The following is a 26,072-nucleotide window of genomic DNA, read 5'->3' on the forward strand; positions in this document are numbered from 1 at the left end:
TTATTTTAATTCAACATTTTTTATCAACAACCAAATCAACTAGTCCAAATTAAAAGGAATAGTTATAATATTACTTGATGCATTAATTCCCGTGGGATGATACTCTACTCACACTTTTATTACTTAAACAATCAATATACTCGTTGAGATTGCAACAATACGACACTCCTCTTCATCTTGACCACCAAACCATCAAGAAGAGTTTTTATCTCGCATAAAAGCAAATCACTTACATGTCAATTGACTTGACAATTCATATACAAGTATTATGAGACTAATATGTCACAGATTTAAATTTGAGAAATGGTATCTTAAAAATATATAAGGGTAGGTTTAACTAATATGTCACATAACCTTTATTTCTATTCGTCTCAGGTCGATCAATCTTCTCAATTGAAAGATCTCGACTGAGCCTGATTCGAATTGTTTTGTTTTGAAATAAAGAGATTCACGGGGCGATCTGTCCTATTCAGATATTCACGACCAAGAAGTATTTAATTCTTTTTCTTTTCGGATAGGCCCTGAAACGAGAAGGAAAGTTGGAGTGCCAATTGGTGTCTATTACTGAATTCTCTAAACCGAATAGTACAATACCTCATCCTTAAATATTTACAAACATACTAAGACAATTTCCTCCCTTAAATTTGTCGAAAAATGAAATTTTCACTTTCGACAGCAAAAAGACAAAGTACATACCAATGTGTTAGAAGCAAAATTTAGGTTACTTTGTAAACAAAAACTACTTAAACCTACCTTAAACAAGTCTCAAAGTGAATATAAGCTTTGAAAATTGATTTATTGCTACTTGTGTTTATTGTAAAAATTGCTCAAATCAATAAAAAAAAAGACAAAGGACTAAACAATGGACTAAAATTCATTAAATCATGTCAAGTTATTTTATTTTATTTCAATAATTCACAACCTATTTTTACATAAATTGGGTTGCATTTGACTCAAATAGCAAGAAATAATATGTTGTCTCTGCTTTATTATTATTATTGTTATTCTTTAAGAAACCGTCAATAACATAATTTTTAATTACATCCCACCTAATATATATTTAAGGTTGTTTCATCATTTACTAGCCATATAGTGTGTTAATTTAGTATGTTAGATAATTAATTTAAAACAAAAATAAATTAAAGTATCAAAATATATTTCCACCCCAAAACGGCGAGATCTCTTTCAATGGTCTAGGACCACCTGGTCCTAGTGTTATATAAGGGGGTAAAATGGGGATTTTGGTAAAAAAGAGAGAGGAAAAAATGGTCAACTAGTAAGATGGTCTCACATAGAGATGCCCTCGTGCAATTCAATGGCAAATAAGGTGGGGCTAAAAGTGAAGATGATAACTGGATTGTCAAAGGAGATATGCGGATGAAGATCTCTTTTATACATATAGCTACCCGAGTGAGTTGCGATGAAGTTTTTGTTGAGCATATTGGTTAAAATGTGGAGCCTCACAATAACTACAAATTCAATGAATTGAGATAGTGATTACTTTTTCCTGGGGTTATAAGATAAGAAAGATTATGATATTGTTCTACACGAAGGGTCTCCAGTTTTTGCTAATCATTGTGTAATATTTTTTTCAATATGTATGATGACCCAATCAAGAATTTGGGAATATTGCTTTGAATTTCTGGCATTCTTTTTGAATTCTACACCTTTTGTCACCACTCATCTACCCCTAGGAAGGAAAATTTTTAATATGCTCATGTCCCTTCATGGTCTTCCCATTAAGGGAGTGACACATGGATTTTTATTTTTATTTTCTCTCTTCTTTCTCCTCAAGCTCTCTTTCACCCCACCCAATCCCTTATGGGCTGGGAGCGCCAAATTTAATCTCCCTAAGAAGGCCTCCCACAATCTCCTCCACCGCCACGTGAACTCCTCGGAATCAACTAAAACATATTTTGGGGGACCTTTCTTTATTGTAAATGCCATATTTCACAATAGACAATAGCCACTCTACCCACCCCTTAATTACCGTCATCATTTTTACTAGCACTTTCACCTGATGTGGCAATGCAACACTTATAACCACTCATAATAGAAAACATACTAATAAAAATGGTAAAAGATGGAGGTGTTTGAGGATATTCCTATAATCCTTGAAGATAAGCATGAAAGTATGGACAAAAGTTTACACGGATAATGGGCAAAATTTCCAACTTCCCATGGGAACATAAACTTCAAGAAGGTAGGGGTAGAAGTATGCAAGAAACCTAGAGATAATGTAATCTTAAAGAAAGTAATCAAATAGACAAAGGATGGAATAGAAAATAGAAACTAAAGGTATAAAGGTACAAAAGCTAGGGGAAAAAGGGGAAATTTATGGAGGACAAATATGTACACGAGGGTTGTCGTTGTAGCCCGTCGTCACGAGGCACGTAATGCAAAAGGCTTCTCACGATCTTCAACTCACATCCAACCAACATAAATGTAACACGTGTAAAAGTTGTGATCGTAAAAAAGAAGAAGAAGAGAAAACCAATGGTCAACTGGGCAAGATGATCTCTTCAGGTTGGCTAAGAGCTCGTATACAAGATGCACATGACCACATGCCTCAAAAATTCGGCAAATGAGGCTCAATCACAAGCACCTTGGCCCTTAATGCCTAATGCTCAACAATGCACATCACTGCAACCTAACACTTCAAACTCTCCAACTGCCAAATTGGAGGCAATTGTTTTGGATCCACCCAATACGCCTACAACACCTTCATGTAACCATTATATATATATATATATATACAAATATATTACTCGTGTGATGCAAGGGGAAAAAAGATTAAAAATTTTGTCGTCTGTCGTGGTTGGTTAATCACACTGCAAACCTTACACTTACAAAAAACTGTGTTGTTATTTTGTTCTATATTTCAGGTGAAAAAACTACAGGATTAACACAGAACTTTGCAAATATCAACCACGAACAAAAATCTGCTATTCAGAGAGATAATTAATTTTGCATACAACTACATCACAATACACCATAATACGTTATAATACACCATGTTAACATGAGGAAGGGATGTAAAAAGAAAAATGCATACAAATCATTGCTAACTATAACATTCATCAACAAAATCAAGGTAACAATAACATCAAGCTAATATGGAGTTAAAAGATCAGCTTTTACCTATAATATGAAAACGCTATTCATTCAGTGTCAATTCGTAGCAATCATTGGAGGGATGAGTTCAACACTTACTAAATATGTCATCTTCTATGTGATTTTCGATTCTTGTGCCTACGATACAGAAGACAAAAACTCATTAAATAAGTAACACTAATATGTTAACATCAAAAAGTAATAGTATAAGCAAAAAACCAAGACTGGATTAAATTTTTGTAAGCAAAAAAAAAATGTCGCCTGAATGGGATTTGAATGCAACTTAACCAAATAAGCATGTATGATTCATATTTTTTGCTTACACTGCAACAAACGCATATAAACAGAATCAAATCAACTACACTAATATTTGAGATAGGCTTTCATTTATTGCAATCACATTTAAAAAATTAAATAATAATTTTTTGCAAGGATTTGTGTCGTTAGTATTTGAAATTTTACAAATTTGTATTTACAAAAAAAAATCATATTTAGGAATTTAATTATTAAAGAAGAAGGATGAAATTTTAATTTAATTATAAAAATATATTGGTGAGCCGGCCCTCCGGGCCGAGCCCAGTTTTCCACCTCTAACTATCAGCAATTTATATAAATAATTATTTTTGCAAGGATTTGTGTCGTTAGTCTTTGAAATTTCACAATTTGTATTTACAAAAATTGAAATCAGATTTAGTCATTTAATTATAAAAGAAGAAGAATAAAATTTTAATTGAATTATAAAAATATATTGATGGGTCAGCCCTCCGGGCCGAGTCCAATTTTTCACCTCTAACTGTCAGCATTTTATATATATAATTATTTTTTGCAAGTATTTGTGTTAATTACACCTTTGCATTAAAAAAATAAAAGTTTAATTTCTTTCTTATGTATAAATTAATAATTTTTTTTACAGAATGACAGACATCATTTTTTATTTAAATTTAAAATTAAATTTTTTTATATTAAATAAGTAACACTAATATGTTAACACCAAAAAGTAATAGTATCAGCAAAAAACCAAGATTGGATTAAATTTTTTTAAGCAAAAAAAATTGTCGTTTGAATGGGATTTGAATGCAACTTAACCAATTAAGCATGTATGATTCATATTTTTTGCTTACATTGCAACAAACGCATATAAACAGAATCAAATCAACTACACTAATATTTGAGATAGGCTTTCATTTATTGCAATCACATTTAAAAAATTAAATAATAATTTTTTGCAAGGATTTGTGTCGTTAGTATTTGAAATTTTACAAATTTGTATTTACAAAAAAAAATCATATTTAGGAATTTAATTATAAAAGAAGAAGGATGAAATTTTAATTTAATTATAAAAATATATTGGTGGGCCGGCCCTCCGGGCCGAGCCCAGTTTTTCACCTCTAACTATCATCATTTTATATAAATAATTTTTTTTGCAAGGATTTGTGTCGTTAGTCTTTGAAATTTCACAATTTGTATTTACAAAAATTGAAATCAGATTTAGTAATTTAATTATAAAAGATGAAGAATAAAATTTTAATTGAATTATAAAAATATATTGATGGGTCAGCCCTCCGGTCCGAGTCCAATTTTTCACCTCTAACTGTCAGCATTTTATATAAATAATTATTTTTTGCAAGTATTTGTGTTAATTACACCCTTGCATTAAAAAAATAAAAGTTTAATTTCTTTCTTATGTATAAATTAATAATTTTTTTTTACAGAATGACAGACGTCATTTTTATTTAAATTTAAAATTAAATTTTTTATATTAATTATATATATTTTTTATATAATTTTTTTTTAAAATGGGTCCATTTTGAATTTCATAGGGACCAGTCCACTAATTTTTTTTGTAAGGGACTAAAGTGAGGACCATATTTTTTGTTAGGAACCCAAAAGAATATTATTCGATAAAAAATACAATTTACAATTAAATAATTTATAGGCTGTATTAGTATAAATCTATTTTAACATCAACTCTATCCCAAATTATTTTGGATCGGTCGGAGATAAACCCAAATATAAGATAGAAAAAATTGAAAAAAGAATCAATTTTTTCACAACGCTAATGATTTGGTCTAATCAATTTAAATTCAATCTAAATATCCGACCAATCCAATATCATTTGAAATAAATAGTGCAATACCAGCATAAAATTATAAAAAATGATCGAAGGTATTTTTCTAACAGATCTGTTAGTCTGTTACGGTCGAAGTTACAACCTTTATAGCTTAAACAGCCCCCCCCCCCCCCCCCCCCCCCCCCCCCCCCCCCACCCCCACACACACACACACACACCAAAAAAAAAAGTTACAACCTTTGTATAAACTTTCATAAAAAGGTGAATAAAGTGTGTTTAACGAAAAATAAAAACAAAAATGAATAAAGTGTAGTCATAGTTTAAATCGAGTGAGAAGTAAATTCCTCTCTGTGCTTATTAAAAAACCCCCTACATATATGCAAAATTCTTATTTTACCATTTTCCCTTATTTTTCTTTCTTTTTATTTTATATGTTATTTCCTTTTTTGTCCTCATCCTTGTACGTTCACACCCCCTCCCCGTTTATATATTATTTCTATCTTTTACTTGCAACTTCGTGCATTGTATTTGTACCTATATCCTACTAATTGGCCTTCCTTTTTAGTAGGGGTGTTCATCAACCGATCCAAACCGATTCAAATCGCAAAAACCGAACCGAAAAATCGATAACCGAATAAATCGAAAACCAAAAAAAACCGCAAATTTTAATTGGATTAGATCGGTTTTTGGATGAGTTGATGAAAACCGATCGAATATATTAATTCCCGTCTACCTAATTGGTCTTTTCCCCAATCATAGCCCAAAAATTTCTAAACTCAAGACTCATTAACTCATCAACTAAACCCAAGAAAAAACCTATTCACGTCTCATCAACAAAATTTCATCTGTGTAGAGCTTCATATCTCATGGTATAAAAAAAAACAATAGTATTGTTTACTGATATTTTTGTATTTAAAAAAAAACTATAATATTGTTTACTGATATTTTTGTATTTAAAAAAAAATTACAAAACCAATGTATACAATATTTGCACAATAATCATGAAACTAATTTTAGGATATTCAAAAAATCGAAAACCGATCCAATCCAAACCGAAAAAAATTGGATTGGATCAGATCGGATTTGAGAAAAAATACAAACCGAATGGATAATTACATGATCAAACCGAAGAGATTGGAGTTTTGCTTCCAAAACCGATCCAATCCAGACCACGAACACCCCTACTTTTTAGCATATAATTTTGCTATTTTTGTGTCACAAATTTTTATTTCACCGCCATCAATTCATTTCATCACTTTAAGAAATTCATTTTTAAGGTTTTAAAAACCAAGCATAATAATTACTATTACAAAAATCGTCTACGATAAATTTATAAATAAAGCACAATTTGTTTTTGTATGAAAATCATGATTAATCTACATAAAATAATTTGAAGATGATTATACTTACTACTATTTTAGATTTATTATTTTTACTACCTAATTAGTTACCATTAAAAAATTAATTACTGTTAATTTTAAATTAATCAAATAATAATTAATCAGATAATAAAAATAATAAAATAAAAATGATAATAAATATAACCTTTTCCGATATAAAAATTTATATCACAACTCATGTACAGAAACTAGCTAGTCTAAAGATTTTTAGTAGATGTAAATGCAGTTTTTCCAAAACCGAGGACACTCAGTTGTCTTCATTGCACAAAAGAAAATGGAGTCTTCTCAGGCTTTTAGGACTCGTCAGACTTTTTAGTTTTCATGAATTTGAATTTTTTTAAATTTTTAATTTTCAGTTATTATCGTAAACTGAATATAAAAATTGTATTTCTAAAAATTGAGATTTCTGAGTAAAAAAAATTTCTCCTCTGCCCAACGTCCCTAATTTATTTGAGCACACAAATTTAACTTCGAGTGAATCATCAATTCATTTTCCCTAGATTGCAATGAGAAAGTTTAACTTATGAAAATGATTTTAACAGCAATGTAGAGCACAATCTGTAAGAAAAGCTCAATCTGAATAATCTAGGAACAGAAATGTGAAAGTAAAAGATTAAACAAAAACAGAACACAGAAAAAATAAAATGCAAGCAACAGTAGTAGATGCAGTTCGGGAATTAGGTAGAGTTGGCAGCCAACCCATCGAAGCTGCACCTTCCTTCATGAGAGTCCAAATTCCAAAAGCGTGAAAGAATGTCCTTACCAAACAACGAAAAGCTACCCGTTAACGGTTTAACAGACGTTTTGCGAGTCCCGCGGGGTTAACTCATCCCTGTACGGTGTTAGCATATCTCAGTATCCAAACACACCGCAAAAATGGCCAACTAGGACAAGAAGAGTATCAGTTATTTATTGTCGCAATGAAAACTACTCGTTTGATGGTTAAAAAGCCGTAAACGTAAACCCTAGCAGTTTAAATAGCCTCCAACTTCTTCTAATTCATTCTCTCTCACTTCACAAATCACAACGCACTCGCTGTTCGATTCTCCGTTGCTCTCGCGGGTGTTCTAAACCCTAGAGGAGACACTTCCTAGGGTTTAGATTCCTCATCGTTTTTTTTTTCAATTCTCGTTTTCTACGTTGATCGGGGTTCATATCGAAGATTTTTGATTTTTTTGATCGAGTTTTGGTGCTATGGATCTTCCAAGTCTTGCTGTTGTACTCCAAGCTGCTCTCAGTCCGAATCCCGATGAACGGAAGGCAGCTGAACAGAGCTTGAATCAGGTTCGAGTCTATTGGTTTCTGGAAATTCAGTTGCTGATTGAATTTTTGATCGGTTGTGCTTTGTTTGACTCGATTCACTTCAGTACTAGCGTTTAGGATGCACGGATACTTGTAAAACGTATCAGTCTTGGTGTCTGTTGGTGTTGGCTCTCAATATAACTTGTGAATTTTGGTTTATGACTGGCTGATTGAATGTGGCAGTGATTTAGTTCGATGGATTTTATTTGGTTGTATGCGTTATGATGATCCTATTGAATCTCGAATAACTTTCCTGCAAGTGTTTATGAATTTCGGACACTTCAAAAACATGTAATTTTTTTTTCATGTATATATCGGTGTCCATTTTCTCTCTATATAACATGAATTTTGGTGTCTGTATACTGCTTGAACGTTGTAGGGCTTTAATTTGATGAATTTTTCTAACATCTTCTATTTTCTTAATTCTTTTAATATATGTATATACAGTTCCAGTACGCGCCTCAGCATCTGGTGAGGCTGCTGCAAATCATTGTAGACAACAACTGTGACATGGGTGTGCGGCAAGTGGCTAGTATTCATTTTAAGAACTTCATTGCAAAGAATTGGTCTCCTCATGACACTGGTATGCCATTTATCATAGGTGGGAATTAGATAATGAGTCCATTTGTTTTCTGATCATGCTCTTCTTTCTGGGTTGATGTAGATGCCCAACAGAAGATCTTGCAGAGTGATAAAGACATGGTGAGGGATCACATTCTCGTGTTTGTAACTCAAGTTCCTCCTTTGTTGAGGTACAATTGTTCCCCTGTTGCTGCCTGGTACTTGGCAGCAAATCCTGTTTAGTTTAATATGTCTTGATTTATTGACTTTATGACTCTCGTTACCCTTTGTGGGTGATCACTAGGGTCTAGACTTTGTGACAGATTTATTTTCTTTTGTGTAATGTCTGTTTATTTCTATTGTATTGACTTGTTTTCTTTTCTCACATGTTATGCTTATAGGGTGCAACTCGGTGAATGCCTTAAAACAGTTATACATTCTGATTATCCTGAGCAGTGGCCTCATCTTCTAGACTGGGTAAAGCATAACTTACAGGATCAACAAGTCTATGGTGCCTTATTTGTGCTGCGGATCCTCTCTAGAAAATATGAGTAAGTTTCTGTCTATTTTATTTAAATTGAAAGATTGGGTTGCTGATCTTGCCCATGCCCTCTAGTACATACTGATGGAATGAATTCAGTAACTACTTCGGAGAGCAATCAAAGAGCAATTATTGAGTCCATAGTGCAAGTGTACACATCAAGTAATAAAGTAGAATATTAGGTCCCAAGTATCGTACCCATAGGGAAAATGTGTAAATTAGATAACGAGCTCTTTGGACAGAAATTGAAATTGGTTTCATAGAAGTTCCAGGAGTAAAAATATATTCAGAAATAAAGAGCAGAACGTAATTGCGATTAAGAGACTTGTTTTTTAGATTTTCCTCTTTACATAACTGCTTAACTAGATCAAAAACACAATTTATATGGTGAAATGAAATCAAAGAAAAGCTGATTTGAATGTACAAGCTGAATACCTTGGAGTAGCAATAAGCTGTGACTCAGGTTCTCTAATGGTTGATGTAGATTCCTCTCATACCAAGCTTATTCCTCAGTGCTTAATACATAGATTCCTCTCATACATTAAGAACTTGGAATTAATATCTGAACCCAGAACCTTCGCGCAAGAATATGCCGTTCTCTATTCCTAGGGTAACTCATAAACAAAAGCTAAGAAGCGATTGTTATGACATATGATCCACTTCTGTTTTCCAAAATCAATCCTTTCCAAGTGTTGATTCTTAAGATTGTGCAAGAAATAATTCAAACAAGTAAAACTAAACCCAGAAATAGATCCACTTCTTGTTGCTATAAGATAATCAGATTAAAACAATGAAAAACAGAATTTGTACTTGTTCATTCTAACCATGGATGTTTAGCTCATGCCACAAAGCATGTCTAAACCCAAAATACAAAAACAGCAACTAAAACACAGAGACATTACTTGTCCTAATTTCAGATTCAATTCTAACAACAAAAACAGTAAAAAAATGAAAAACACTAAAAAGTTGCATAAGTGAGCTTGCGGTTATGGAGGAATTATAGTGAGGAAGATGAAGTTGAGAAGGAGGTGAATAATGGATGAATTCCTTTTTTGTCTGTTTTTCTTCCTTATATATCTCTCTTCACACGCACCACATTTGCTTGTGGTCCCCCTCTTGGTGTGTCTTTCCTTTTTTTTTTTAACTTTTTTATTCCACTTTCTATGTAATCATAAGATTCCAACTGCCCTCTCTCTCCTCCATGCTGTCATTCTTTTGTGGGAAATACTTTTTCTCCTTTTTCATTTTGTTGCTGACTTTGCTTCTCTGGAATCTTCCTTTTGGGCTTTCTTCTCCTTGCTGGGTCCTCATATCTCGTCCAATTGAGTTGAGAGCTTGGGATTGATATGTCCTATGTAAGCATGATTTGCTCTATAACTGGCCCAAATACGTACTGAATTGTTCTAGCCTGAATATTAAGAAAGAGAGTGGTAATCGAATTAAATTGGGCAATAAGTTTGCAAAAACAAGTGGCAAATCAAGAAAAAGTGTAAGAGATTAAGACACGATAGGTCTCCAAATTGGGACCTATCACATACTCTTAGTAATTTGATTTCTAAATTATTCCCACAAGTGTCATCTCTTATTTCTAAATTTTCTCACTAGCTGCTAATGTTGTCCAATGTTTTTGACATAGCTCTTTGCTTTCTGAACCACGGAAGTCCCTGTTTGTTTCTTTTTCTTTTTAATATTACAACTGTAATGTCTATGAATACGGTTGTGCTGTTTTGGTTAGGTCATTTTATTGAAGGTATACACTTGTTATATATATATTTGTCTTGTGGTTTTCAATACAAAATAAAGTACATTGGACCAATAATTAACAGTAAATATTTTTTGAGTTATAATTTCAAGTTTATTTTGAGTTGTTGAAGAAAATGAATGAAAGATTAGGAAGCAACAAAAATAAAATAAGATGTTTCCAAATGCCTGGAAAGAAAAAAATAAAATAAGACAGGAGTTGACATTGTTTCAGAAGGAAGGTCCAAACCCCATCCCATACGTTTTAATCAGTATGATTATTTTGTTATCTGCATCAGTAAGATTCAAAATGGTGGAAGGTTTCTATTTCCATATATTTTGATATCATGTTTGACAAGAGCTTATACGGTGTACTCTTATTGACTTTTGATTCTTCCCATATATGTTAGTTCCATAGACTTTCTTATTTTCTCTTTTCAGGTTCAAGTCAGATGAAGAGAGGACACCGGTTTATCGCATTGTTGAGGAGACATTTCCTCACCTTCTCAGTATATTTAACAAGCTTGTCCTGATTGTTAATCCATCACTTGAAATAGCAGACTTAATCAAGCTTATCTGTAAAATATTCTGGTCCTCCATATATGTATGCTTTCTCTCCTCATGTGTATTTCTTAAATGTAGATCATACCTTGTTCAAGATGCATGTTGCATTTATTGACAAGCCATATTTAAAAACCTGTGATTATAATTATTTACTGTGTAACATGTATTCCTTTTTTACCCAATGTGGTTATATCGCTTTATGTTTCACTGCTCTTTGGTTGATGTCCCTTTTCTCCTGATATTAAATCTCAATAAACAAAGAATAGAAAGTTATCTTGGGATGTTTATATCTTCAGTAACATGTTCTTTATAGTGTAGTTTGTGTAGCAGTGAATGTTCTCTTTCATATCAAATATAAAGAAAGGTTTATGGCATGAAAAACAAAAAAAGAAGAACTTTATCGTCTCTGTAAATCCAAATCGTAATCTTGATTAATGTGTTGTGTATTTAAATAATCTTTGCCTTGATGTTAGTTTCTTCTTTTACAATTGAGATCGCATTGTCAGTTGCTTGACTTATTTTGATTATTTCCTCCACTTAAGTTCACATAATTGACATGTGCAATTCTGGGTTTATTGTTGAGTTTATTCAGTTGGAGATTCCAAAGCTGTTGTTTGATCAAAATATCTTCAATGCTTGGATGATGCTTTTTTTAAATGTATTGGAGAGGCCTGTTCCATCTGAAGGTGTTGATCCTGAGCTTAGAAAATCATGGGGCTGGTGGAAGGTCAAGAAATGGACAGTTCACATTCTAAATAGACTCTACACTCGGTATGTTTGAGTTGTGGATTAATTTAGTTAATAAATATGAGCATTGCTGCTGCATGACTGATTGATTCTGAATTTCTTTGGTTGCTTAAATTGCCTTTTTACAGTTTTGGAGACTTGAAGCTGCAAAACCCTGAAAACAGAGCCTTTGCTCAAATGTTTCAGAAGCATTATGCAGGGAGGATTTTAGAGTGTCACTTAAATCTGTTAAATGTCATTCGTGTTGGGGGCTATTTACCTGACAGAGTTATCAACCTGATTCTTCAATATCTAAGCAACAGGTAGATGGAATCATTTGCAATGTTATTCCATGTTATGGAATCACATCGTATTTTAGCTTCCTTTCATTAACTACATGCTATAAATTCTGATTTATGTAGGGTTATACATATTTTGTTCAGCTAATTTTATGTGTTAAAAGCTCACTGGGCTAGCCATAGCAGCTAAATGATGATGCAAATAGATTTTTAGGATAGAAATATTTTTCTGATTAGTTTGGCTTTTTCCCTGGTATAAATGTCCCATTCACAGTACTTTATATGTTGATCCATCATTTTAGAAGCCATGGAAGGTACCATTAACAAATGTATATATGGTTTGATTCCATCTGATGACAAAAATACTTCATCCTATTCTCTGTCACTGTCTTCTCATAGAATATGTGGTAGTTTAGATGCTGGCTATGAGGAGTTTGGGAGAAAAATTGCATTATGCAAATTGGACGAATTCAATTATCTATTTCGGTATGCTTAGCTATGTACATATAGATGTTAAATAATGCTAACCAGTGTTTATATCAAAGTTCTGGATATTGATCTACTTGGCAAAAACGGAGATTAAGGAGGGGAGAACTCACAAATAGAATAGAAAATATTGAGGAATGTCTATTACTCTTATGCAAAGACAGGACTTAAATATATGGATATGATTTTAATGTTTTACTTTTTTATAAAAATGGATATGATTTAGATACCTCGTTTTATATGTATTTTTCATGAATGACCAGACTTGGGCCTAAGGAAAGAAGAACAACTAGTTTATTTGCTTTATGTTTCTTTCTTTTATTTGTTTATTTTTGTTTTGAACATGTAGAATGTGATGTATCTTTTATATGCTGGATGTTGTGTAAAAAACAGCAGGTTTATATATATATTACCAATGATTAAAACTAAGAGTGCAAAGGCAGAAAGAATAATTGTGACATTACATGTGTACATAATCCTTGAAAATTTGAAATTTTCTGTTTCAACCTATTTAAAACCTGGAATGAGGTGCACCAGAATCAGATGAAGCGCCAGATATATTGATTTTGACATATGATATAATCTTATGGGTTCTAGGGTAAATTGAAGGAAGAATCATCTGGATTTTTGATTGCATGAATTTTTAATGATGTTTGCTAAAGGAACTCAGATCTCTGTAGGTGTAGACGATCTGTTTAACATGAAAGAAGACTGAGAAGAAGAAAATTCCCACCTAGGATTCTGTAGGAATCACCTATAGTCTTTAATCTGTGTGTCACAATAAAGTATATAGCAGTAGCGCGTTGCTCAGTGCAATGGGAGTCTGGGCAATAAAAAGGTTGTGGTGTAGCAAGGTTGCGCATTGGAGGGGTTCAAGTAGACCTCACGAGTTATCCCCCAGGTATTGTCTGTTAAGTATTTGGGCTAAATAATTTAAGAACGGTTAAAACATAAGCCTAATAACTGTCAAGGTCTGGTCTACCAAAAGAAATTTAAATACTGTGAAATTTATTTAAATACCCAAATGCCTGGAATTAAAACCAATTGCAGTTACAACTTACTAATGCTTGTAAACCTAAATAATAGTGATCTAGAAAAGTTATGATTTATACAATCAACCCCAAAGCCGAAACTAAACCAAAATTATGAGATGATTTGATCTTTAAGCTTATGCTTGCAGCATAACCTTATTAGTTTTGATATAACTTGGAAGGGTGGGTTTTTTGTTGCAGGAGAAGGGTGGTGTTAAAGGTGCTTAATTGCTTATGTCCATTCATACGCTTATCTGTTTTTTAGGTTCCTGTTTAGCAACTAAAGGTGGAGTAGGTGCTTGACATGTAGTAGATTAGAGCATCTATGATCATGTGGTCAAGATGCTATGCTGCTATCACTAATACTAGGAAAACAAAGACCCCACGCTTGACGTCAGTACATTTCTGCTATAGATGTTACTATTGATGTATCTATTTGATTTCTAAATTTCAAATCAGACACTGGAACAAGTTTCTGTTGTCTGGAGAGTTAGGGCATATTCAAATCGAGAATATGAGTTGTTATGTTGAATGCTTTTATTTGCTACTGCTTAGTTTATTTGCTACTGCTTAGTTTCCTCATATTAATTCTTTCTCTCAACTTTTTTAACATATGCAGTATTTCAAGGAATAATATGTATACACTGCTGCAACCTCGGCTTGATGTCCTTCTTTTTGAAATAGTTTTCCCCCTTATGTGCTTTAATGATAATGATCAAAAGCTTTGGGATGAAGATCCACATGAATATGTAAGGAAAGGCTATGGTAAGTTTTATTGGTGTGTAAACAAGGAAACAGTATTTCACCGAATTGAATTGGGATTGCTTATGGCTTCTCATTCTTTATTACAGACATTATTGAAGATTTGTATAGTCCTAGGACTGCTTCCATGGATTTTGTGAGTGAGTTGGTTCGAAAACGTGGGAAAGAAAATCTTCAAAAGTTTATTCAATTTGTAGTTGAAGTTTTCAGAAGGTAATATTTTGCTTATTGTTAGAATGAAGGAATTTATAGTTGGGTGCAATATTCAGGTTTTTGCTGTGCTAGGTATGATGAAGCTTCTGTAGAACACAAGCCCTATAGACAGAAAGATGGTGCTCTTCTTGCTATTGGGGCACTTTGTGACAAACTGAAGCAGACTGAACCATACAAATCTGAACTTGAGCGAATGTTAGTGCAACATGTCTTTCCTGAGTTCAGCAGTCCTGTTGGCCATCTTAGAGCTAAGGTATGTTCTCCTATTCTAGTTTTTATGTCCATTGATCCCCATGTTTGCTAGATTCACTTTCTTCCCTTTTCTCCTTCCTTTGGGAGTATTAAGGATGTTTTTAATATGCCAAAATCTGCAAAATACCATACTAAAATCACATCCTAATATTAATTTGCATATCTGACCAAATGTTCTGGATGTAAAAAATCTTCAAAAATTGGGAGAGATTAGTTTCTAATAACCTGGAGTGAACTCCAACTATTAAGGCTCCAATTTTCTGTTGCTCTCCAGTCTCCATGCACTTTCAAATTCTTGGTTGATTCTTAGATTGAAGCAGAGATATTGACACTATCTGATCGATTTATGTATATTCTCTGTAAAACTTTTAGTTACATGCAGTCATGCACCATTTCAAATTTATTTGTATTCTCAGTTATCTTTATGTAAAAATTAAACAATCCTGTTTAATTGAAGGCAAGATGCTTTATTAGAGTATATGTATACCTTTACATTGTGCTGTATTTCTATATCAGTATGTGTAATGTTGATATGTGTGTGTATCCCCTGCAACTGGACAGCTCAGGGTCTGTATCTGATGTACTAGTTTTTAGACTAGCCTTGTCTACTCCAGCTGTTAAGCTGCTGAGTTGTTACAGGTTTGTTAAGAGTCTGTTTGCTTTGGTTTTACTGAGCTGGCTTGCCTTTGCTTCAGTTGCAACAGTAACTAGACTCTTGGCTTGCTTTCCTAGTTTCCTACTCCTCTATATAGGACTCACTGTATTCATAATCCTTCAAGTCAATAATACAAGAGAATTCTCAGAAGCTCTCTCTCTATATCTTCTCACATTTTCTCCCTTTTTCGCTTAGTTTCCTTTAAGCTTCTTCAAGAGCACAATGAAATTCTTTTCACGGCATATTTGGTGTAATGTATCCTCCTCTTGAATATTGATATCATTTGAAAGAAAGGAATGGAAGAGGGGAAGTTTTTAGCTCAAGATTGAAAAAGGCGAATGAGTGTGATTGCCTCTTCATTTTTGTAGTTTGGGTAATACTTTTCTTATGTTACATAAGAAAAATATTGTCTCCTACCCAAACAATAGATAGGAGAGAGAAAAGAGTCTGGAGGTGAGAATTTTTTTTTTTGTAGGACCCATTTGAAAAATGTGAGTGTAGGAGATAGTACTTTTCTTATGCAACATAAGAAAAATATTACCCTTGTAGTTTAGTATAAAATGAAAGAAATGATTTGTTTTGGTACATTGGTGGCATGGTAATTTAAATCTACAATCTCATGTTAGCTACCCAAACCCCCACTTCTAGCCCAAAAAAGAAAAAAAATCTGTGTTATTCATAGTTCTTAGAATTGCACGATTCGTGATTTCTAATTTGCTTATATTCTCATATGTCTTTACTTTGTTAGAAGTTAAACAATCCTGTTTAATTGAACTAAGAAGCTTCTTCAAGAGCACAATAAAATCCTTTTCTTGGCATGGTTGGTTAATGCTTCTTCCTCTTATATTCACAATTGTACATTGGTGACATGAAATTTAAACCTACAATCTCATGAAAGATACCCAAACCCCTCCTTGCCAGTCCATAAAATAAAAGATTTGTGTGTTATTCATAGTTATGAGAATTACATGACTCATAATTTGAATCACACAATTCGACAAGCCATCGATTTTTATCATGTCATGAATTAGAGATGACTTTGAGTTATACGATACATGCATGAACCGATTCCATATTAGCATATGAATCCATGATTTAGTGATTCATTAATTATTTTTTTTGCTTTTCTTTCATCAATTCTCATAAAAGAAATTGAAAAAGAATAAGTTTATATAGTTAAATGAAAAGGAACTAATGAAATGCTACTGAGTGCTCCCTATTTGAGAATTTCGTTGCCCTGTTTTCATTATTTTGAAACAAGGGTTTCATACACACTACTATGCATCATATTTAGTTTTTCCATTGCTCTGTTTTCATTCTTCTCAAATGGAGGCTTTACATAGTTACTCACTCGCTCACTCTGTATGCATTTTTATTTGGCTGTAGCATTTTTTTTTTTGGGTTTCGTCAGGCTTATTTTTAATTTGTTTTGTCAATTCTTAGTTTAAAATTATTACATGGAGCATTCAACATAATTTATATGATATATTTCAAGCTATTTTTAATTGTGCATCTGAATCTTATGATTCAATACAATTTACATTCACTATTCAAAAATTAGTATGGCCATTCACAATTTGAATTGCAATTTGATAACCTTGGTGTTATTTAATTTTATAATTTAGAGCTCTAGTATTTGAGCCAAATATGATGCAAATATGAAATGTATTGGCTGCAATGTAAGTTGATCCCAAAATGTTGATCTATCCTCTTCTGACTTAACTTGCAATCCTTCAAAGTTTGTGGTAGCCTCATTGAAATAGAACCTATCCTAATCCCTTCCTTTCCCTATTGGAAAAATGAGTGATTCAAAGGAATCGAAATTTCCTTTCTATACCATTCACTTCACTCTAACTAAACAAAGCATTATTTTCCAATTGAATATTTTGATTTGATTTCAGGTAAGCTAATTTGAATTTTAGTTGTAGATAATGGAAATGTCATTTCTTTATTCTTAAGAATTTAGCCATACTTTTATTTTCCTGTAAAAAACAGGCAGCATGGGTTGCAGGACAATATGCCCATATCAACTTCTCAGATCAAAACAATTTCCGGAAGGCATTGCAGTGTGTTGTATCCAGAATGCAAGATCCTGAACTTCCTGTGCGGGTTGATTCTGTTTTTGCTTTGCGATCTTTCATTGAAGCTTGCAAAGGTGTTTTTTACTTTTTGTTTATAATTTTGTAATTGTATTTAAGTAATTTTATCTGATTAATATTGTTTATGCTTATTTTTTTCATTCCTTGTTGATGCAGATTTGAATGAAATCCGTCCTATTCTTCCTCAACTCCTTGATGGTATGTGGGCGTGAAAATTTTATCTTCACTTCAGAATTATTATTTGACTTGGTGAATAAGTTTATCTTTATGGAATTTTATCCAGAGTTTTTCAAACTTATGAATGAGGTTGAGAATGAGGACCTTGTATTTACTTTGGAGACGATTGTGGACAAGTTTGGGGAAGAGATGGCACCTTATGCAATTGGGCTGTGCCAAAATTTGGTAATATTTTTTTTCCCATCTGTATCTATCAAGAAACTTGTGCCTGGTCGAGAGCTAGTCTTTTTCTGTAAATTAACATTTGTTCAACTTTTTTTGACAACAGGCAGCTGCATTTTGGAGGTGTATGAACACTGCAGAAGCTGATGATGAAGCTGATGATCCGGGTGCTCTGGCTGCAGTTGGTTGTTTACGTGCTATTAGCACAATCCTTGAATCAGTGAGCAGGCTTCCTCACCTTTTTGTTCAAATTGAGCCAACTTTGCTTCCCATAATGCGTAGAATGTTAACAACCGATGGTCAAGGTACTTCTGCCCTCCCTCTTCTTCTTTTTCTTTTATTCTCTTTTGATATGAAGGATCCCTATCATCCAATTTCCTTGTAATTTTCTTCATCCTAATGAAAACTTTCTTTAAAAAAAAAAGTAATTTCCCCTTTGAATCATGTTTACCTGTTTCATGTTTGTACCCCTTCTATTTTCGATGTTATTTTGTGTTTGCGTCTGTTGCGTGCATACATTATGCATCTATTTTTTTTTTTTTTTTGGTTTTTTGCATCTGTTTGCGTCAGTTTATTGGCAAAAAAATTGTAGCAGGGATCCTCCTTAACAGTAAAAGGAAAACACAAACAACCAAGAAAAAAGGAAACATGAATGGAACAAGGCTACTGTATCTCTTAGCATGTCAGTTGGAGGAAACCCCTTAAAATGACTGTGTGCTTTCTACCAAATAGAAGCCAAATGACTAATCTTAATCTCAAATCAACTGCTGTTCGTACCAAAGAAACCTTCTTAAAAATGTAAGAGTTGCACTCTAACCAAATGTACCACAGCATTGTGTAGATTGCACATTGCCGCAAAAATGATTTGCCTCTTTAATTCTATCAGCCTATCAAAGCAAATAGAAAATTGGTCTAACGATTGGGAACACACCCAGCATATACGGGAAGCAAACTAGAGTGGAAGAATATATGAAGAGACCAAAAGAAGAGTGAAAAAATGAGTATCCCCTGTTGAATGTAGTCTAAAGAACGAAAATAGCTACACCTTGTTCTTTTTCGGCCATTCTGGTCTATGAAGTCTAATTATACTGGCTGTTATGCCAAATTTGTGAGATTATATTTTTTGCTTTGGCAATTGGGCGTGGTTTTTCTTTCTCTTCCTTTTCCAGTGATGTTTCCCTTTCACGTTAGGATGGTTGCATGTCATTCTTGATTGTAAGAAGAATTGTGGTCAGTTGTTTTCCTTTTAGCTTTAATATGTCTGTAGTATGCTTTGATTTGTGTCAAAAAATGTACGCTGAAAACAGGTTAAGCTTGTCTAATTTGTACCTTTAACTGCTTGGGTTTTTTGATGTGGGGTGTGTTAGTATTTGTGTTATTAGATGTGGTATGAAGACTATGGTTTGTTTTAATTTCAATTGGGTTTTCTGGCTTATTTCCATTATCTTCTATGCATGCTTACAGAGGTTTTTGAAGAAGTTTTGGAGATTGTATCATATATGACTTTTTTCTCTCCAACAATATCATTGGATATGTGGAGTCTTTGGCCGTTGATGATGGAAGCACTGGCAGATTGGGCAATTGATTTCTTTCCAAGTATGGTGCTTAACTACATTTTGACTATTTTTTTGCTCGTGTCGAAGTACCTAGTTTAGATAATTTGTGGATTTTTTTTTATTGATATTAAAGCTAGATATAAGTTTGTGTCCCAGACTTAACCTGAAGATAAGCACAATTATGATCAGCTTAGAAACATCACTTAATAAAGAAACGAGCCATAGAAAGAATGTGGGCAATTTCTGGTCGAATAATGAGATAAGCTATCTCTCCTAGCTTCCAATCAGTACATTAAACTATGAGCATTTACCAAGCCCGTTCACTTCTACAATTTTGTATTTTTCTTTCCTTTTTAATATTTCCTTTTTTCAAGCTATAAATGCATATTCTGTCATCCTTTTGTTTACTTGGGGGCTTTTTTAAGTGGTAATTCTCAGGCTACTTGCTTTTAGGATCCCATTATTGACAAGATCCCAAAATACTGGGGCTATTGGATGAGTACCTTCCACTCTTTGGGTTGTTGTATTACTCTTTTCAGTCTTATTTGTCGAGTGTATCCCAATATTTTCTCCCTTTTCTTTAAACCCTGGTAGTAATGGCTCACAGAATAGAGAAAATAAATAATTAATGATGTCTTTGGTCTGTTTTGAGATTTTTCTTCCTCTATATAATTTCATTGTGGTACATATTTATTTGTTAAGTTTTAAACTTCTGCAGATATTTTGGTTCCTCTGGACAACTATATTTCAAGAGGAACTGCTCATTTCCTTACTTGCAAAGAACCTGATTATCAACAGAGTCTATGGAATATGATTTCATCTGTGAGTTACTTTTACAGTATTACTTGAGCCGCTACCTGTGTGTTTGAGGCTTGATGATTGATAATGATTGTTATTATTTTTTCCGTGTTATTACTGATGTCTCTGTTATTTGTATATCATGTTGCAGATTATGACGGATAAAAGTATTGAGGACAATGATGTTGTGCCAGCTCCAAAGCTTATCGAAGTTGTCTTCCAGAATTGCCGAGGACAGGTGGATCACTGGGTTGAACCATATCTCAGAATTACGGTTGAGCGCTTGCATCGAACTGAAAAATCATATTTGAAATGCCTTCTTATGCAAGTGGTAAGGGGTTGTTACAATCAAACCTACATGAATGAATGAAATTGTCAGGAAATTGGCTTTTATTGCTTCCTTCTTTATAACGGTTTAACATGATCAATAACTGGATTTGCTGGGGTCCATTTTCAATACCGTTTATTTAAAACACTTGTGTTCTGGAACTTCGATAAATCAAAGCTTCACACAGAATAATTCCAGTTTGGGGTTGCATGATATATTTTGAGCTTCCAATTTTTGATGGATTATAAAAGTTAGATGTGTATAATTTTGTATGTAGTTTTCTGTGCAAACACTTAATCCTTATAATTCATAAATCAACATGGATGACATTTCCTTGGGTGCTATAATATCTAGTTGATTTAGAAAAGAAGAAAGTAAATGTAAAGATTTTTTTTTAACAGATTTGAGACCTTTTCTGATTGACCCCAATGAGTTTAGTTTATATATCGTTTGTCAAGTTCCCAAAGATTATTTGTCAGACAGGAAAAGACATCATAAAGTAATTCCATCTAAGAGGAGATAGTTTTTTCAGATTGCAGATGCTCTTTACTACAATGCAGCACTGACTCTCAGCATATTACAAAAGTTAGGCATGGCGTCAGAAATCTTCCATCTTTGGTTTCATTTGCTGCAACAAGTCAGGAAGAGTGGTGCGCGTGCTAATTTTAAAAGGTCTGTTCTTTTCTCCCCTCTTTCATTGTCCCCCTATTCTGCTTTACTTCGTATCTCCATACTTTGCTTCCATACAACAATAGAAGTCATTGTGCATGGCAATTTGAAGGTCTTATTATAGTAAACTAACAATCTGTATGCAGGGAACATGATAAGAAAGTGTGCTGCCTTGGTTTAACATCGTTACTGGCACTCCCTGCTGATCAATTGCCAGGGGAGGCTTTAGGCCGGGTATTCCGCGCCACCCTTGACCTTCTAGTTTCCTACAAGGATCAAGTTGCAGGTCTGTATTTCTGCCTTGTCTCTAACTTTGAGATGTGACAATCATATATTCATGAAGAGTAGATTGACTTCCCTTATATCTTTCTTGCTCAGTCATGCCAAAATTAGTTTTGTTTTGTGAGTGCCTAACTTTTCACTCTATTTTACTCACTGTGAAGAAGCTGCGAAAGAGGAAGAAGCTGAAGATGATGATGATATGGATGGTTTTCCAACTGATGACGAAGATGAGGATGGCAATGGTTTTGACAAGGAAATGGGAGTTGATGCTGATGATGGAGATGAAGTTGATGCTATCTCACTTAGAAAGTTGGCTGAACAGGTGTGAATATGAAGACCTAAAAAACATTTGCATGCATATATACGTTGAATCTAGTCTGGGATAGTTATTTTTTCAAGTCTTCATGCGCTGAAGGAATTTTATAGTATGTGTGAATGGGCTGAAATTGGAAATTTTAGTTGCTGATAATTTGATGAGGTCATCATCTTCGTCGTGATTTTTATTTTTTATTTTTTTTGATACTGAAAGACCTGATTTCCGACTAATTTAATTGTATCAGTATTAGCTATTATGTCTGATTCAAGGTTCTGAAAACTGCACCGGTCATTGAATTAGAAAGGTGTCCATGGTTAATTGGCCTAATTATAATTTTTTTTTTTATGAATCTCAGTTTTAAATAACATTGTAAGTGTAGAGAACATATGAAAATCTTAAGGTTTAACATTTATTTTTTAATATTGAATCTTAAATTTTTTTTTTTATTGTTGTTGTTTTGTGTAAATATTTTATTGATTAATGTTAAGATAGTTACATCTCAGGAATTTAGTATACTATTAAATTAAATAACGTGTTACTGTGGTCATCAATGCGCATGGTCTCTTGCTACAGCTACTGCCAATGCATCGTGGGGGCGTTGGGTTTGTTTTGATCTCCGATGCCACCACTTTTGCTTAAAATGATGTCCACTTAGTAAAAGTGAGGGTCCATTTCGTCACTGGGTTCACTGACTAGTTCAGTGAAAGAAATGGACCATTTTCAGCAGTAACCAGCTAATTCTTTGACTTGTTGCTGGTTTGATTTGGGCTTAAGCAGTCAGTATGCCATCCAGTTTATTGGTTTTTCAGTTGGCTTGTCCAGTCTAGTTTTCAGAAATATGGTCCCATTGTTTCAAATTTATTTTTTGAAGGTCAAAAGTTTTTTCCCTTCTCCTTCCAAACAAAATGTGTAAATTTCGTCTTATAATTATTCGTTATTTTTATTATTATTTTGACTTCATCTATGATTGATTTTTGAATCTTAGAATTTTATTTTCATTCTGCATCTGTTGCTGACAGGCAAGGTCATTCCGACCCAATGACGAGTATGATGACGATTCGGATGATGACTATAGTGATGACGAAGAGTTGCAGTCCCCAATTGACGAGGTGGATCCTTTTGTTTTCTTTGTGGATACAGTCAAAGGTAAGCTAAAAAATGTTGAGGTTCTTCATGCCATGATCATTATTGTTTTTGTTGTTGTTGTTGATGATGTCTGACATGCCAACCTTTCAAAATGAATTTGCCTGTAGTGATACAATTATCAGATCGATTGAGGTTTGAGAACCTCACCCAGACACTCGAGCTCAATTATCAAGCTCTTGCTAATAGTATTGCCCAGCATGCTGAGCAGAGAAGAGCAGAAATTGAAAAGGAAAAACTTGAGAAGTCATCAGCTGCCACAGCTTCTTAAGCTTCTGGAGACACATACATTTTTCTCAAGTTCTCAGCTGTTACCCATTCTTTAGTAGAATCAGAGGGTTGCCTATTTATTTGAGGCATTTGTTGGCTCTGTGGTCACTAGTTGGTCTTCGAGCCTCGAAGAGTTTGCAGTTTTGAAGTGCTCGGAGCTTTGTGCACTGAAAGTTCCCTTTGACTGGAGAGGATATTGCATTCAGGGAACTGTGAAGTTAGCGCGTTCTCCAGGTCGCATTAGTTCAGCTTATTGTTTGGTGCTTTGGGCTATCCTTTGAAGGAAAGTGCCCATTCTTGCCATTACTCTGTTGTCCCCCACCATTCCCCCTTTTTTTCCCTTTTTGTGGGACGCTTTTATAATCTTCACATACCAACCCTATTCTGTTTCGTGGATACGGGTTCTGTAGTATTTCATTTCTTGCCCGTCACGTAGACGGGTATGTAGGGTCGCCAATTGCTTTATTGGTAGTTTTTGGTGGTGGATGGTATATATTTTTTATAAACCCTTTTTTGGTCATATTTTTTGGGTTGAGAGTATAGGTACATTAGTATTGATGAAGGCATCAATTTTGGGTTATACAAAGCTTTTTAAGGGTGGCTTCCTGCAGGTTGTAAAACATTTCATTCTTTATACAATATTTTGTGGGAAGAATTCAGCACGATTCATGTTTAGTAGGGTATATCGTTTTGTACTAATTTTGTAGTGTTTCAGAAACTTCAAGTTACGCAGCAATATGGAACCCCTGCCCTCTCGATCACTCAAATAAAAGGGGGGGAAATTCTGATTGTTTTCATAATGTGTGTATTTATTGGTAAGTTTTTCAAATAGCTTAAGTTGATATTGGGTAATAATATTTGAACAAACTGGTGCAGCCCTGGTATTTTGCATGGTCTTAAACCAATAAGTTGGGAAGGGAGCTCCCTAAAACTGTAAAAAAAAAAAAAAAAAAAAAAACACAAAGGAGCTCCTTAAAACTGAAAAGAAAAGAGAAGGAACAATACTTAATGTCATGGGGAACAATTTAAATGGGATAAGTATAGAATTCAAAATACAAATTTCTTAATAATATAAAGGCATTCGATGTTACGACTCTACGAGTCAAATTTCAACTAAGCCTGTTTGAAACTTTTTGGAAAAGTAAGACCCAACGTTCAATTTCCTGGTGTTTGTCAATGCATCAAAATGCATTATTTGAACACTTTACCTTATAACCATTTAATTAGAGGTTATGTTTGACACAACCTATATGAAAGATTTGATACTATGAGTAAATATGTTTTGTGCAGTGTGCACTAACAGTAATTATTTGAACACTCATTTTTACTTCGTTATAACTTTGTACCTATATTCTCTTTTCCATTCTAGATATAATGTGACAAGAAATCGTGTGATTAAAAAATTGCCTTTCTTTAATCTAAAAAACAATTTATTTTTACCTGTACTACCACTAAAACAATTACCATGGTGACTATTATCAATGTCATTGCTAATCATTTTTATTGCCGCTACCATCATTGTCATTATTAATATTATGTTTGTATCATCTCTTATGTTACATAAACTCATATGAAATGATCTCAATTGTTTATAGTTAAATTAACAGTACCATTTTGTCATTTTTTACCTCAAAACTTTATCTTACAGTGCTATTTGTTTATGGATGGTTAAGATCATCTCATATGAGATCACATGACATGAAAGAATTCTTTCCTATTATTATCATTGTCGTTAATGATATTATAATCATTATATCTGTCACTAGTATTATCATCACTGTTATTTTGAGATGAATACTTGATTAGTTTTTAATAAAACTTTTTTTTTTCCTTTTCAAATAAGCTCTTTTCATGTTAGTATGTTATATTTTACTTACAAGTTACAACAAACACCGAATAAGATGACCTTATATTATTATGCTATTTATACAATTAAATACAAAACACTTGATAATATTTATATAGGTGTTTATTTGCTCCTTTATATTATGATATTATATTATATTTCTGAGTCTTATATTATTGAGAGTATAAAAATAGGTATAATTCTTTTATTCTCATGCTTAAAATTATATAAAATAAAATATTAACAAATTAAATGAGATTATTTAAGTGATTTTATTGGGCTGGTTATCTTGTGCTAAGCTTGTAATTTTAAGAAAAACAATAAAGTATCTTAATAACTAATAAAGTTTATTAATTAGTAATGTCACTCTAACGCCCCCTTGGAACTTATATAATTAAGTTTCGACTGTTGGCAAATTGAACAAGGTTATTAAAATAATTTTATTGCATTGATTGTTTTTTATGCTAAGCTTTTAATTTTAAGAGAAAGTAAACTATCTTAATTAACTACTAATATATTTTCTTAATAAGTAATGTTACTATATAATTTGGTAGGGAACTTATACAATAACTTCTTAATTTTAGATCATTTTTTCATTAATTAATATATTGCTCCGTAAGTGTATAAGTGTATAATTACACATCTCTTT

At 33.1% G+C, this 26,072-nt stretch overlaps 1 protein-coding gene across 3 annotated transcripts; it reads left to right on the plus strand.

Moving 5' to 3' along the window:
- Positions 1–7,267: 7,267 nt before the first annotated feature.
- Positions 7,268–24,252, plus strand: LOC133308090 (importin beta-like SAD2). Of its 3 annotated transcripts, none has more exons than XM_061508688.1 (22): positions 7,268–7,869; positions 8,335–8,488; positions 8,552–8,639; positions 8,850–8,999; positions 11,171–11,333; positions 11,886–12,064; positions 12,169–12,342; positions 14,455–14,600; positions 14,687–14,810; positions 14,883–15,063; positions 17,713–17,872; positions 17,973–18,014; positions 18,100–18,218; positions 18,322–18,520; positions 19,680–19,811; positions 20,490–20,593; positions 20,721–20,900; positions 21,430–21,569; positions 21,713–21,852; positions 22,010–22,170; positions 23,184–23,310; positions 23,418–24,252. In XM_061508688.1, the coding sequence occupies exons 1-22, from the start codon at positions 7,780–7,782 to the stop codon at positions 23,576–23,578; spliced, it is 3,114 nt and encodes a 1,037-aa protein (XP_061364672.1). In that variant the 5' UTR covers positions 7,268–7,779; the 3' UTR covers positions 23,579–24,252. The 3 variants fall into 3 exon arrangements, with proteins under 3 accessions (XP_061364672.1, XP_061364668.1, XP_061364676.1); XM_061508684.1 differs by having other exon boundaries at positions 8,335–8,470; XM_061508692.1 differs by having other exon boundaries at positions 8,335–8,470; positions 22,013–22,170.
- Positions 24,253–26,072: the final 1,820 nt, after the last annotated feature.

Source organism: Gastrolobium bilobum, unplaced genomic scaffold, assembly GCF_033153095.1.
Source record: "Gastrolobium bilobum isolate Gb01-03AN ecotype WA unplaced genomic scaffold, APGP_CSIRO_Gbil_v1 utg4171, whole genome shotgun sequence".
Taxonomy (NCBI): domain Eukaryota; kingdom Viridiplantae; phylum Streptophyta; class Magnoliopsida; order Fabales; family Fabaceae; genus Gastrolobium; species Gastrolobium bilobum.